The 13,486-nt window shown below is 36.4% G+C and overlaps 1 protein-coding gene across 3 annotated transcripts in view; it reads right to left on the bottom strand.

Moving 5' to 3' along the window:
* The window catches only part of FAM169A (family with sequence similarity 169 member A), a 68,766-nt gene that overhangs the window by 2,752 nt on the left and 52,528 nt on the right, over positions 1-13,486 (bottom strand). For 2 of the 3 annotated variants that reach the window (XM_044267028.1, XM_044267038.1), the window contains exons 7-12: positions 11,047-11,175; positions 10,415-10,527; positions 7,621-7,660; positions 6,976-7,126; positions 3,291-3,447; positions 77-280 (exon numbers count right to left, since the gene is read on the bottom strand). In XM_044267028.1, coding sequence (XP_044122963.1) covers positions 77-280; positions 3,291-3,447; positions 6,976-7,126; positions 7,621-7,660; positions 10,415-10,527; positions 11,047-11,175 — 794 coding nt within the window. The remainder of the gene's footprint in view (positions 1-76; positions 281-3,290; positions 3,448-6,975; positions 7,127-7,620; positions 7,661-10,414; positions 10,528-11,046; positions 11,176-13,486) is intronic. The other variant, XM_044267049.1, reaches the window with a different exon arrangement.

Raw genomic sequence — 13,486 nt, 5'->3', positions numbered from 1 at the left:
ATATTATTATGCCCCTTCCATGTCACCAACACTGGAACAGTTTGACTATAAAAAATTAAATTATTTCCCTTCTTACCTTATCCTGTGCAACGGTATCAGGGGGTTTTGAAGATTCTACCACCAGTGGAACAAGAGCAGTAGAGTCTTCACTGGAGTTAAGAGACTGCAATTTTATTTCTTCATCTAAAACTTCACTAGTGGAGTCTTCCTCTTCAGTTATAAGTGAGGTTTTAAGAGTATCATCCATTATCTCACCATTCATAGGCTCTAATTCAGATTCCTACATCATTGGGGGAAAAAGTAAGTCAGGACACAATTACAGGCTAATTTATTTGTCATGTAAAGTGAGTCCATTCTCGGTCTCCACCAGGACTCAAGATAAAGTCTACCACATTGCAGGGCATGAGTTAAGGAACAGTCTTACTGAGAAAAGATTAAATTTTTCAGGCAGGGTCAGTAAAAGAGAAAAAGGCACAAGTAACCCAAACTCCCTCTGTTCTTATGGAGACAGCAGACCGTGATGCTCTGTAGACACAGGATAGGTCTGAGATGCAGTGAAGACACTCTCTCCCCTTGTTGTTGTTCTTTATAGGTCCATCAGGAATGAAATCTTTTCAGTAAAAAGGCACCAGAGACTCTGGATTTGATGCCAGCTCTTTACAGAACACCGGATGATGAGCACTTGGAACCTCTGGGGCCTGTGGGAAGTTAACAGGTTATACTGCCAGAGGGAGGAAGCACTACCAGTCTTGTGGGAAGCTGAGTTTGGATACAGCTTCTTGCTGGAAGAAGAAAACTCTGCCTCAGTTTCCTCATTGTCCAGTCAATTGGGGGTCATTTTTTTGAACAATCCTACTCTTTGTATCACATTAAATATGGAAGTATCAGTGAGGAGGTAACACAAACCTCCCAATTCTGAAACTCTTCTACCAATGTTTATCAATATAAAATAATTATATTTAATGTTTAATAATTCTAATGAATCTTAGTGACATTCTAATAGAGGGCATTTTATTACCACTGTAAAAATTAGAAAATGTTGCACTCAAGGGCTCAGAAATAGGTTTGTCTGGTTTATATAAGATCCCTAAAGTCATAGGGATGCTGAAATCAGGGATTAGAAAAATTTAACTGGCCAGAATGTATAAAAAAAATAGACTGCATACAGAAGGTAATTATAATAAAGCTCATAAAAGGATCAGGGTAGTAAAAAATGCTGAAGAAAATGAGAAAAACACAGCAAAAGCTTAAAAAAACAAGAATACTGGTAATTAACTGAAAGTGAGAAGCAACAGAAGAGAAAAACCTGTCTTTCAAGTTTTAGGTTTGGGAATAGAAGGAAAAGATTAAACACACACACACACACACACAGAAGGTCCAATATAGGAGTGGTAAGAAGAGAGATTATGTTGAATTTAATATGATAAAAGACATCTGTCTACATAGAATATTCAAAAGATAAGTAATATTATAGCATTACAGTCTCAATTAATATTCAAAGTCTAGAGTTGCTGGTCATCCCACAGAAATGAGAGTTCAGCCATTAGATTGGATGCATTTTCATGTAGAGAACATGAACCAAGAGCAGAAAGCCAAGAACTGAGTTCTAGACTTCTAGACTTCTAGAATGTCCACGAATAAAGAGAAAAAAGCATAACAGTCAAATAATAAACAAAACCAAAACAAAACTTCAGGTAGGAAAACCAAGAAACCAAAGTACAGTGAGTGGTGTTATAAAACTTACCTTATGGGGGCCTAGAGAATATTAAGGAAGACACAGTAGTCAATCTAGGTGAGGAAAACCGATGGAAGTGAATGCAAGTGTCACTGGTGTCCTACAACAGTATGTGCTCAACGTACAGCCGGACAAATGAAACCCATTACATGAAGTATATACAGCATAATCTTAACTTTTTACAAGAAAAATAACAATATATTCCCATAAATGTCTGGATGCACATTTTTAAACATGTGCTTTACTGTTCAAATTTTTCACAAGAAAAAAATGCCACTTAAAAACACAGTTTCATGGGGACACCTGGGGGGCTCAGTGGGTTAAGCCTCTGCCTTCAGCTCAGGTCATGATCCCAAGGTCCTGGGATGGAGCCCCACATCGGGCTCTCTGCTCAGCAGGCAGCCTGCTCCCCCTCCCTCTCTCTCTTTGCCTAACTCTTTGCCCACTTGTGATCTCTCTTAAAAAAATAAATAAATAAAATCTTTAAAAAAAAATACAGTTTCATGAAACAGAGAAAGCTAGAGCTAAACTGGAATACGCTAAGGAAATAAAATTGGTAACATAACGATACTTCTTTGGATGCTGGCTGGACTTGGCAAACAGGTAAAAGACTTTTAAAGAATCTTAAGCACCTAGGAAAGAAGAAATAAGAAATCTCTACAGAGCCCAAGATGGAAGATACTGAAGATAAAGAGGAGAAGAACAGGGAATGAACAGAGAAGAGAAAAAAAAAAGTTAAGGACAAATACTAAAGAAGAGCTGCAGAAATCAGGCCAAAAAAAGAATTTACTTGGTCACAAAGGATTTTCCCATTTGTTTTCCACTGTTTAAAAAAAAATGAATTCAGTTATCAATTGTAGTTAAATTATCAATTAGAGTCATATATATATATATTTATATTTATATTTATATTTATATTTATATTTATACTTATGTACGTTTGTTTTAACCTTCTAACCAAGATACAGGTGCAACTGTGGCCTTAACAACCTTACTTCTAACTGGTTCTACAAGGTATATCTTATGATCATATATAATTTGTGTCACTTAAGTATGTTTAATCTCTCAAATTAATTTGTATTTTAAATATACAGAGGGATCTTACTACCTAAAATCCTCAATTTTACCTTTGCTGTAAGTCACACTTAAAAATTCAGATTGAGGGGTGCCTGGGTGGCTCCCTGGATTAAAGCCTCTGCCTTCAGCTCGGGTCACGGTCTCGGGGTCCTGGGATCCAGCCCCTCGTCAGGCTCCCTGCGTCAGGGAGCCTGCCTCCCCCTCTCTCTCTGCCTACTTGTGATCTCTCTGTCAAATAAATAAATAAAATCTTTAAAAAAAATTTTCAGTGAAACACGCAACAATACTTTTAACTTTATCCTCTCCCCAACTCCAGTACCTGACCTTGCTTAGGACAGAGCTATGCTTTTTAGCATCAAGCACAATTTCTACTAGGACTCTAAAATAGATCACATTTTTCTAACAATATATGATTAAGAAAGTTTAAATTTAGTTTACTTTCAATTCACTTTATTTAGTAATAAGCAGGATCTCATACCTTTTCACCATCTTGTTTTTCCAGGCGTGGTTGGGTTTCTGGTGCAGGCCGAGCATCCTTATCACTGCTTTCATCCTCAAATTCAATCACACTTTGTTCAGCTTCTTCTTCCAGGAATTCTTCTGAGCTCTCTGATGTGCGCGCAGTAGATTCCAATCTAGGAAAGAAAACCACTCTTACTTGTTTTATTAAGGATGAATATAAAATTTCAGGAGTCTGTTAATACAGTAACACTTTAAAACAATCAACCAAGTGTCGTTCAATGAACAACTTCCCATATTAAATGTCCAAAACCAATCTCCTCTTCTTATAAACTTGTCTTCTTTGCTACCTTGTTCTCTAGTTTGAACAGTAACACCACAATCTCCACAATCATGTAAGCTAGATTCTTCTTTTACTCTAACTGTATCTCACTGATTCTCATTCTATTAGAATGAAAACACATCCCAATTTACCTGAGACAGTCCAGTTCACAGCTTTTGTCCCAGCATCGACATAATCACTAATAACGCCCCTTTCAGTCTCAAAGATACCAGTTTGGACAATAAATGATATGGTTTTGTTCTACTTCCAAAATGCCTTTCAAACATATCCCTACTTTTCTGTTTTCGTTTTCATGATCCTCCTTTAGGCCCTCCCTGGACCACCGCAATTTTGTCCCAACTCATCTCTGAACTTGCAGTACATAAACTCATCTCTGAACTTGCAGTACATACAATCTTTAGTGAAGCTGTAAGAGCTGTTATATTATAACCCATCCATACCTGTGTCAGTCCAGCTCAGAAAACTCTGATGGTTCTCTACAGCTTAGAGAATAAAGTGTATTTCCTTACAAAGGCTAACATGACCCAACCCTCATATGTATCTATACATTAGCCTCTGAAATCATCGAACATTTATTATCTTGTTTCTGGGGGTTAGGAACCCAGGTGTGGCTTAGCTGAGTACCTCTGTCTCACGGTCTCATGGAGTCACAATCAACCCAGCAACTGGGGATGCAGTCTCATCTGAAAGTCTGACTGGCAGTGCTCCCCGCAACCACCCTGAGCTCACACTCATGTGGTTGCTGGTAGCATTCAGTTCATCATGCAGGCCAACAGACTGAGGGCCCAATTCCTTGGGGACTATTGCCACATGGTCCCTCCTCACAGGGCTGCTCAGAGTATGGCTACTTGCTTCCCCTGCATGAATTATCTTACCAGGCCTCATCCACCAGGCAAAGGTGGTCTTCTTGCTCATCCTATTACTAAATACTTCACTGAGTCGCTTCGCTCATGCTGCTACAACGCCCAGCTGGCCTGGGACCTAGACTCTCATATTTTTATTTCCTACTAGATGGTAACATTTACATCATACATCAGTTATCCTTATTAATATTACTCTTAGCTTTTTGTCTTTGATCATGCTATATCTGCATGGTACAATATGGTAGCCACAACACATGTCATGATTTACATTAATCAAAATTAAATGAAATTTAAAATTCAGTTTCTAAGTTCCATGCACTGGCCATACTTGAAGTGCTCAATGGGCATACTAAAGTAGGGCTGCCATTTTGGGCAGGGCAGATAAAGCACATTTTTTCATCATCATAATAAGTTCTCTGGACAACCCTGGTATACAGCAGGGGTCAACCAACTTTTCCATTAGGTTTTATGGGCGATTCGGTCTCCGAACAACTATTCAACTCTAATACAAGTAGACAGAGAGGCAGAGAGGGGCAGGGGGAAGCAGGCTCCCCACTGAGTGGAGAAGAGTATTACTCTGTATACTCACTGTATTACTCTGTAATACAAAAGCAACCATACAAACATGTAAGTTAATGAACGTGGAACTGTTACAACAAAGTTTTATTTACAACAGTCAGTAGGTCAAATTTGAGCTACAGACCATAATTTGTGGAACCCTGGACTAGAACACCTTCTCTCTCAACTCTGCTTGTTGAGTTTCAACTTATTTTTGAAGACCTGATCCAAATGCCAAATCTCTCTATCGTCTCACATTTAATCAAATCTCTCCTCTGCATCTACACCGTTTTGTACTTCTGTTACTGTACCATCATAATCTACCTTGCAGTTTCTTTTTTTTTTTTTTTTAAGATTTTATTTATTGATTTGATAGAGAGAGATCACAAGTAGGCAGAGAGGCAGGCAGAGGAGGGTGGGGAAGCAGGTTCCCCGCTGAGCAGAGAGCCCAAGGTGGGGCTCCATCCCAGGACCCTGAGATCATGACCTGAGCTGAAGGCAGAGGCTTTAACCCACTGAGCCACCCAGGCGCCCCATCCCTTGCAGTTTCTTAACCTATGTCACGGGTATAGCTTGAAATTTTGTTCTTCATAACAGTTGAGCAAGCATTCAACAATTTAGTCTTATGTTACTATTCTACTTATGAAAAACAAACAAAATCCCACAATAATTTGGGATGTTCAATATAAAATGCACTGTTACATTCCTTTCTAAAAAGGATATTACAGGGCACCTGGGTGGCTCAGTGAGTTAAGGCCTCTGCCTTCAGCTCAGGTCATGATCCCAGGATCCTGAGATGGAGCCCCTCATCCCTCTCTCCACTCAGTGGGGAGCCTGCTTCCCCCTGCCCCTCTCTGCCTCTCTGTCTACTTGTGATCTCTGTCTGTCAAATAAACAAATAAAATCTTTTAAAATAAATAAATAAATAAAATAAAAAGGATATTACATCAAAATGTTATACAGGAAGAAAATTATCTAACCTCTTTTCATAAATTATTGGATTTAAATAGTTATATTTGCCTTTATCACTAAAACATTTACATAATTACCCAATTATCCAAATTTTAAATTATTTACATAATGAAATTAGCATACCTACAGAATTTTCTACTTGAGGAAAATAATTTCACAGATAAAATGCCAAAGTTATGAATGGTTAACTCAGGAACAACTGGTAGGACTATTAGGACAAAAAAGTCAAGTTTTATTATAAAATATGAAGTCTTGCTTTCTTTAAGGTTCCAAGGAAGACAGAGGATAAAGTTCTGATCTGAGTTTTCTCCTGTCTCAGCTGGCTATTAAATTCCTAGAGAAGGGGACCATACGGGCTTACGGTTATCACTAATTTGTGTTATATCCAGTAACCCAGTAAAATGAATCCATTATAAAATAGAACTTAGGGTTTTTTAAAAAATTGACTAATCCTCAACAGTACTAAAATCTATAGCTACTATAAAAGTTGGGATAATATAATTACTAGAATATTCTCTTGGGTTTTCAGACATGAGAGATTAAATTGTGGATTTATTTTACTCTCTCACTAGCAACTCCTCCCTGTAATACATCAAAGTGAGTACAATCAGCAATCCTGTACAAGAATTCAAATACAAACTCTTACACCATGGTTATGTGCTACACAAATAATACAATAATAACTTCTACCTTAAATACTAAATACTAATAATACGAAAATAAGGGGCACATGGGTGGCTCGGTTGGTTAAGCATCTAACTTTGGCTCAGGTCATGATCCCATGACCCCTAGGATGGAGCACTGCATGAGGTTGGGGGTGTTCCTACTCAGTGGGGAGCCTGCTTCTCCCTCTCCCTCTACCTCTGCCCCTCCCTCTCCTTGTGCTCTCTCTCTCTCAAATAAAACCTTTAAAAAATTATGAAAATAAGAATAATGAAATAATGACAGTAAAATAACCAATACTTTACTTGTTTATTGAAGCTGTAGGTGAAGTCTGGAGTGTCTTTTCATCTTCTCCTTGAGAACTACTAAATTCAGTATCCTGAAACCGCTTCCCAATCTTTGGTCGCTTCAGATGACTACCTCGAGAACGAGTGGAAACTGGTGTTTTATCATGACCTGAGAAAAAAATAACAAAACTACAATTAATTCAGTATGTCCTGAAAGGATTATGTTACAATACACAGAAATGTAAGAACTAGGACAGCTTACGTATATTCCCACAATTACACATTTCTTTCTCTCACTTGTATCAGGCCAAGATACAATGGCAGTTTTTTTTTTTTTCTAACTTATGAAATAACTTCGCATTATTCATTCCTCACATTTCCATATTGCCCTGAGCTCTGCAATGTATTTTTGCATTTTTACTTATATTGTCTCCCAATAATCCTGGGACAAAAACAAGGCAGATATAACTCTATTTTACAGGTAAGAAAATTAGGAAAAAAGAGGTAAGGTAGCTTTGTTCACATAGCAAGACCAGTGGTAGTGGTGGCATTAGAACTCAGCTCTAGATCTTAGTGTGATAAGTCTTCACTTACTCTACGGGACATCTCCCACCCCTAAATTCTAATCATCTCAAATACTGGTAGATTAGCTCAATTTCTCACCTTCAGAAGTACTTGCAAAGGCATCTTTTAGAGAGTCAATCTAAAATAGAAATACAGATTAAAACCAAACATTTTAGTTCATTTTTTTCTCCCTATGAATCTATTGTAGTCAGTGCCAAAGAAAATCTTATGAAACATTTTTCAAATAGTACTTTTTGCATTCACTATTCACCATTCACCTGAAGAAATTAAAAGATAATGTTACAGCCTCAGTTTATCCTGATGTTGAGCCCGTACCAAGCCATCTAATACGTTACAGTGCAACTTACTGAAGTTTCCTAGTGTCCTGTCCTCAGCTACCTCCTCTTCTCTGTCTACATGCTTTCCCTGTGTAATTTTATCTACTACCTTTACTTCAACATCCATTTGCTGATGAATCCAGATATGTAATTACATTTCCCTAACTTCTTTCCTGATTTCCAAAGAAATATGGATGCTCCATCCAATTTCACAACCAACCAAACTGTTCCAAATTAAACTCTTTTCCCAATATTATTCCCTATCTTGGTTAATGGCAGTTAACAGTTCAGTCAGCCATTCTGGCCAAGAATCTGTGAGTCAGTAATGACTTCTTCTTAACCGTCCTTAAGTGAACTGCAAAGCCTTCAATTCTGACTCTGAAGACTCTCTCACAACTGCCCCCTCCTTTGTATTACCCATTCTCTAGTTTAGGCCTTTATCATCTTTAATGTGATTATTTCAAGAGCCTCATCCCTGGTATCCCTCACTCTAATCGCATGTTCTGTAATCCCTTCCAACCTAATGGCAAAGATGCTTCCAAATCACAAACTGTGCTACTCTTTTGCTTTAAAAAAACAAAAACAAAAAACATGTAATGATTTATTACTGCCTAGAATATAAACTCTCAACCTCTCTCAACTCTCAAAACCAATTTACACTTGTTTGGTTTTTGGTTTTTCTTTAAACACACTAGCCTTTGGAAAACCTTAGCCTTTGTCACAAAACTCACACCTGCCCCTTGAAAGTCAGATTGGTTGCTGCTTCACCTACTCCACTCCTTGCACAGAGTTACTCACTCTGCTATGTAATTCATCATTTGCTCTTTGCCCTATTAAGGCAATTATAATCCTGTAGTTTGTTTATGTAATCTGGTTCCAATAATGGACCATCTACTTCTCCCAAGCTTGTAAGAACCACATCTTTGTATATCTAGCACTTGCCAAAGTATCTACTTCATTATATAAACTACTATTCATTCGTTCATCACACACTTACTGAAACCCTATGACACAGCAGGCACTGAGACTTTAAGAAGGTCTACTGACAGGACATAAACAAGGATAAACTGGGACAGATAAGACAAAAATCCTGTCTTCAGGAAGCCTGCAGTTGAACTAGACAAGGTTAACACACATATAAAAATCATTTTAAAATGGTACAAAGAGTATAAGTACATGTAATGTTTTATGTCACAAAATAGGAAAAAGCAGTAGAAATACCATCACCGCCTGAAGAATAAATCATATAGTGACTGTTTCACAGTGTATCTCAAAACATCGAGTTGTACACCTTAAATATGTACAATCTTTGTAAATTATACCTCAACAAAGCTAAAAGCAATGTGGTTAAAATAAACAAGACCACTTCCCCATTTGGTTAGCAATAAAAAGAGAGAGAAAATGTTTTTTTGAGAGATAAAGTATTTTAATATGAGAAATATTTCCCTTGAACTAATTAAAATCTTAAAGTAATTTGAAGAATATGAATTTCTAAAATGAAAGAAAACTGAATTTATGCTGCCACCCTTGTGACATGGTTTAATATATATTCTCATTTACACAACCCATTTAAAATTATTTGGTAAATCACTGTTCTCACCACATGTTGGGGAGAGATTTTTTTTCTACCTTCCCTGATTTTATGATGTCTGACCAATACTAATTAAGTTTAAGAGTATCTGAGGAATTTGGACCTCAATATAATCAAACCTGGGGTTATCATTTAGCTTGGATTTCCAAATGTAGAAAAAAATAAAAACAAAAAATCTAACTCCTTACATGTGATTGTATGATTTACATTATCCTTAAAAACGTTTCCAAAAAGTTCAGTCAACACTCACACTGATCAAGGCAGAAATAAGAGGCACAAATAATTCCCCAAAGCACTTGTCCCTGGAAGATTTACCTAGTACTTTCAAAATGCATTACATTCTACAAAGACCTAGCATACAGAGACTCAAACTTTCCACAGTAACTTTATAACTTTTGACCTACTACTAATTTCACTTCTAGAAATTTATTAGTGCAAGGAAAGAATTACATAGGCAAAAAGATGTATATATGAATGTGTTCACTGCTGAGCCACTTACACAAAAAACTTAATATGTTAAAGAACTAAACAATGGTATTTACACAGAATAGTATGCAGCTATTTAATAATCGTTGTTTTGAAACCATAATGCCATGGAAATGCTTATAATATTATGTTAGTGGAGGAAAAACAGAAGCAGCATAACAGAAAACAAAAATATACACAGACAATGTTCTATAATATATATTAAATACAAATAGAAAAATGTTAACAGTAGCTGTATCTGGGGTTGTGGGATTAGAGGTTTTTATTTTCTTCTATATTATTTTGTGTGATTCCAAATTATTTTTCAAAGAAAATTAAGTCCTTAGTAAGCCATCAGGAGATTCCAAGAAAACTAACACAGTAAAAAATTAAAATTACATAACTTGATGAACACTAACATTTACAAAATTAAATATTAGCTGAATCTAGTTTAAAGAAACAAAAATTATTTCCTACAATAAACACACAGTGTACCTACAGTTAGCTGCATCTCACTAGACTGATTGTCTTCAGTTCCTGCTTCATATTCTGGAACAGATGCAAGACCATATTCTCCAGACATAGGTCTTTTAGCTTCATTTTGAGAAACTGCTGTGTATAGAAGAATTTTAAAAATTGTAACCCAATCAGTATTTGATTTTAACTACAACATGGTTTGTACTGATTTTTCACAAAAGCCCTGAATAGCATCCTGAACAGAAGGGTGTTGAAAACCTAGGTGTGGAATATCTCCTTCACCAATATCTTATAATGAATACTTGCAATTACAAAAGTATTAGTTATCTGTATTTCATGACTTTGAGGAAAGACCAGGGACTACTCTCTGATTCCTTGATGCCTATTCTATGCTGCTTTAGTATCTGTGTTTCCTTCTTACCCACCAATTCCTAGAATGTTAGACTCTGCTGGGCTATTATAATTCTAAATCCTCTTATTATTAGTGACTCAAATGTTAATACATAACAAAAATTCAAAGTTTAGAAAAGAGGATCTGTTACTAGAGAGGTCACATTACAATATACCATAACTCCAGACTAAGAGCCACAAACATTAAAAGGCTCTGCACTTTAACCCTGACATGTGTTTCAACTTGAAACCTGTAATTCTTACCTGTAATTTTAAGTGTTTCTCTCTGTAATGCTCTGGTGACTGGTATCCGCTGGTACCAGTGTCCAACACCTTCAACCTCCCAAAGGAGTTCATGATCTCCTGGATACTTTTCAAAGTACTGCTTGCAAGCTGAAAAATACATTTAGAATTTTCTAGAAACCCCAAATTATCAGTTATTTTGGAAAACAGAAAGAAGACACAAAGTAAGCTGCCCAACTCACTTAATGGGGCTAGCATAACACCAATGCAACTCAATTACACATCAGTCTCATTTATGCAAATTTTAACCTGAACAGACAATAAAAATCCTATTAGAAGATGTGTTTCACCCTTAAGGAGGAAATTACTCAATATTACTGAGGGGCATAAAATTACAATGATTGTTAGACTCAATAGTATAAAAACACCAATTCTCACCAATCATTTGGTAAATTCCATGCAATTATAAACAAATTCCCAACAAGTTTATTTTTTAAGGGAACTTGTCAAAACTTGACCCCAAATTCAAAATGAAAGAAGAAAGGGTTAAGAAAAAGGATATGGGAAAAAAAGATGAAGAAAAGGAAAAAGAAAAACTGAAATACCAAGGGGAAAAAGCCCATGAGGAAAGAAGGACACATCAAGAACCTGGCAAATGACAGAGGCAGCATTACATCTCCTGGCAGAGCAGACTAACTATCAAAATAATAATGCAGGGTGGCTCAGTGGGTTAGAGCCTCTGCCTTCGGCTCAGGTCATGATCTCAGGGTCCTGGGATCAAGCCCGGCATCGGGCTCTCCACTCAGCAGGGACACTGCTTCCCCCCTCCGCCCCCTGTCTGCCTCTCTGCCTATTTGTAATCTCTCTGTCAGATAAATAAATTCTTTAAAAAAAATAATGCTAGAACAAGAATCTATATAGAAAAGGCAGATCCTGACCTCACATCATAAAATTAAATTTTAGATGGAGTCTAATACTTACTAAGAGAAGCAAAATATTTAAAAGAAAACTAAGAGAATACCTCCTAAACATAATGGTGCTGAAAGATTTCTCATAAAAGATATAAAAACCATAATCCATAATGAAATATTATGATAAACCCATTACAGTTTAAAACTTTCTATCAGGAACTAGGCAACAGGAATTTCTTTTTTTTTTTTTAAGATTTTATTTATTTATTTGAAAGACAGAGACCACAAGTAGGCAGAGAGGCAGGCAAAGAGAGAGGAGGAAGCAGGGTCCCTGCTGAGTGGAGAGCCGGACGCAGGGCTCTATCCCAGGGCCCTGAGATCATGACCTGAGCTGAAGGCAGAGGCCTTAACCCACTGAGCCACCCAAGGCACCCTGCAACAGAAATTTCTAATGATAGAAATGTCCTATATCAGCAATGTCCAGTAGAGTAGCCACTAGCCACATGTGGCTAATGAAGAAATGAATGCATAATTTAATTTTAATTAAACTGAAATTAAATCTAATTTATATTAGTGACTGCCAAACTGGACTGCACAGTATTACCTTAAAAATATACCATAAAAACACAAATTAGGATATTTTCAGAATAAGACAAAGGATTAGTACTCTCAGCATATAAAAAAAATCCAAAAATTTAATTAGAGAAATAAAGTGACCCCAAAAAGAACTGGTAGATGTTATGAAAAGGATATTTACACATAACGAAACTGACAGGTCACTTAACAAAGGCAAAGATGGCAAACCTCACTAGGTACCAGGGAAATGCAAGATGAAACAACTAGATACCATTTTCACACCCATCAGATAACCTAAGCATTCAAAGAATAAAGAAAACAGAAACTCCCACATTCTCTGTGTGAGAATAATTTTGCAACAGTTAGTAGAGTTGTAAAAACATATTGTATGCTCCCATTCTACTACTGGGTATATACCCTAATGACTTACACATATGCACAAGAAGATTTCTGTAATATTCACTGCAGAGCTGTTTTTAAGCAGGGGTGGGGAGTTCAACCTAAGAGCCCACCATTAAGGGATACATGATTAAATTACAAAATGTATACAATAAAATACTATACAGAAACTACAACAAATTACAGCTACATATTAACAATGATAAATCTAAAAGATCAGTAAAAAACAAATTAGTATATGTACAAATGATGTCATTTATATAAAGTTTGAAAACACTATAAACAAACTAATGTGTAAAAACACATTAACAAGTAAACATGTTAAATGTGTTTAAACACATTAAAATATGGCAATTCCTCAAAAAGCTCAACACAGAATTACTATATAACTCAAGCAATTCCACTCTCAGCCAGAAAGCAGGGACTCAAACAGACATCTATGAACCAATGTCCACAGCAACATTTTTCACCATAGCAAAAAGGTAGAAAGAACCCAATTGTCCATCCATCAGAAGATGATTAGATTTATGAATGAAATGACATATATACACAATTAAAAAAATACTCAGCCATAA

This window comes from Neovison vison, chromosome 1 (assembly GCF_020171115.1).
Source record: "Neovison vison isolate M4711 chromosome 1, ASM_NN_V1, whole genome shotgun sequence".
In the NCBI taxonomy this organism is placed as follows: Eukaryota; Metazoa; Chordata; class Mammalia; order Carnivora; family Mustelidae; genus Neogale; species Neogale vison.
The sequence above is the reverse complement of the archived record's forward strand: the minus strand, read 5'-3'. Positions and strand labels throughout refer to the sequence as shown.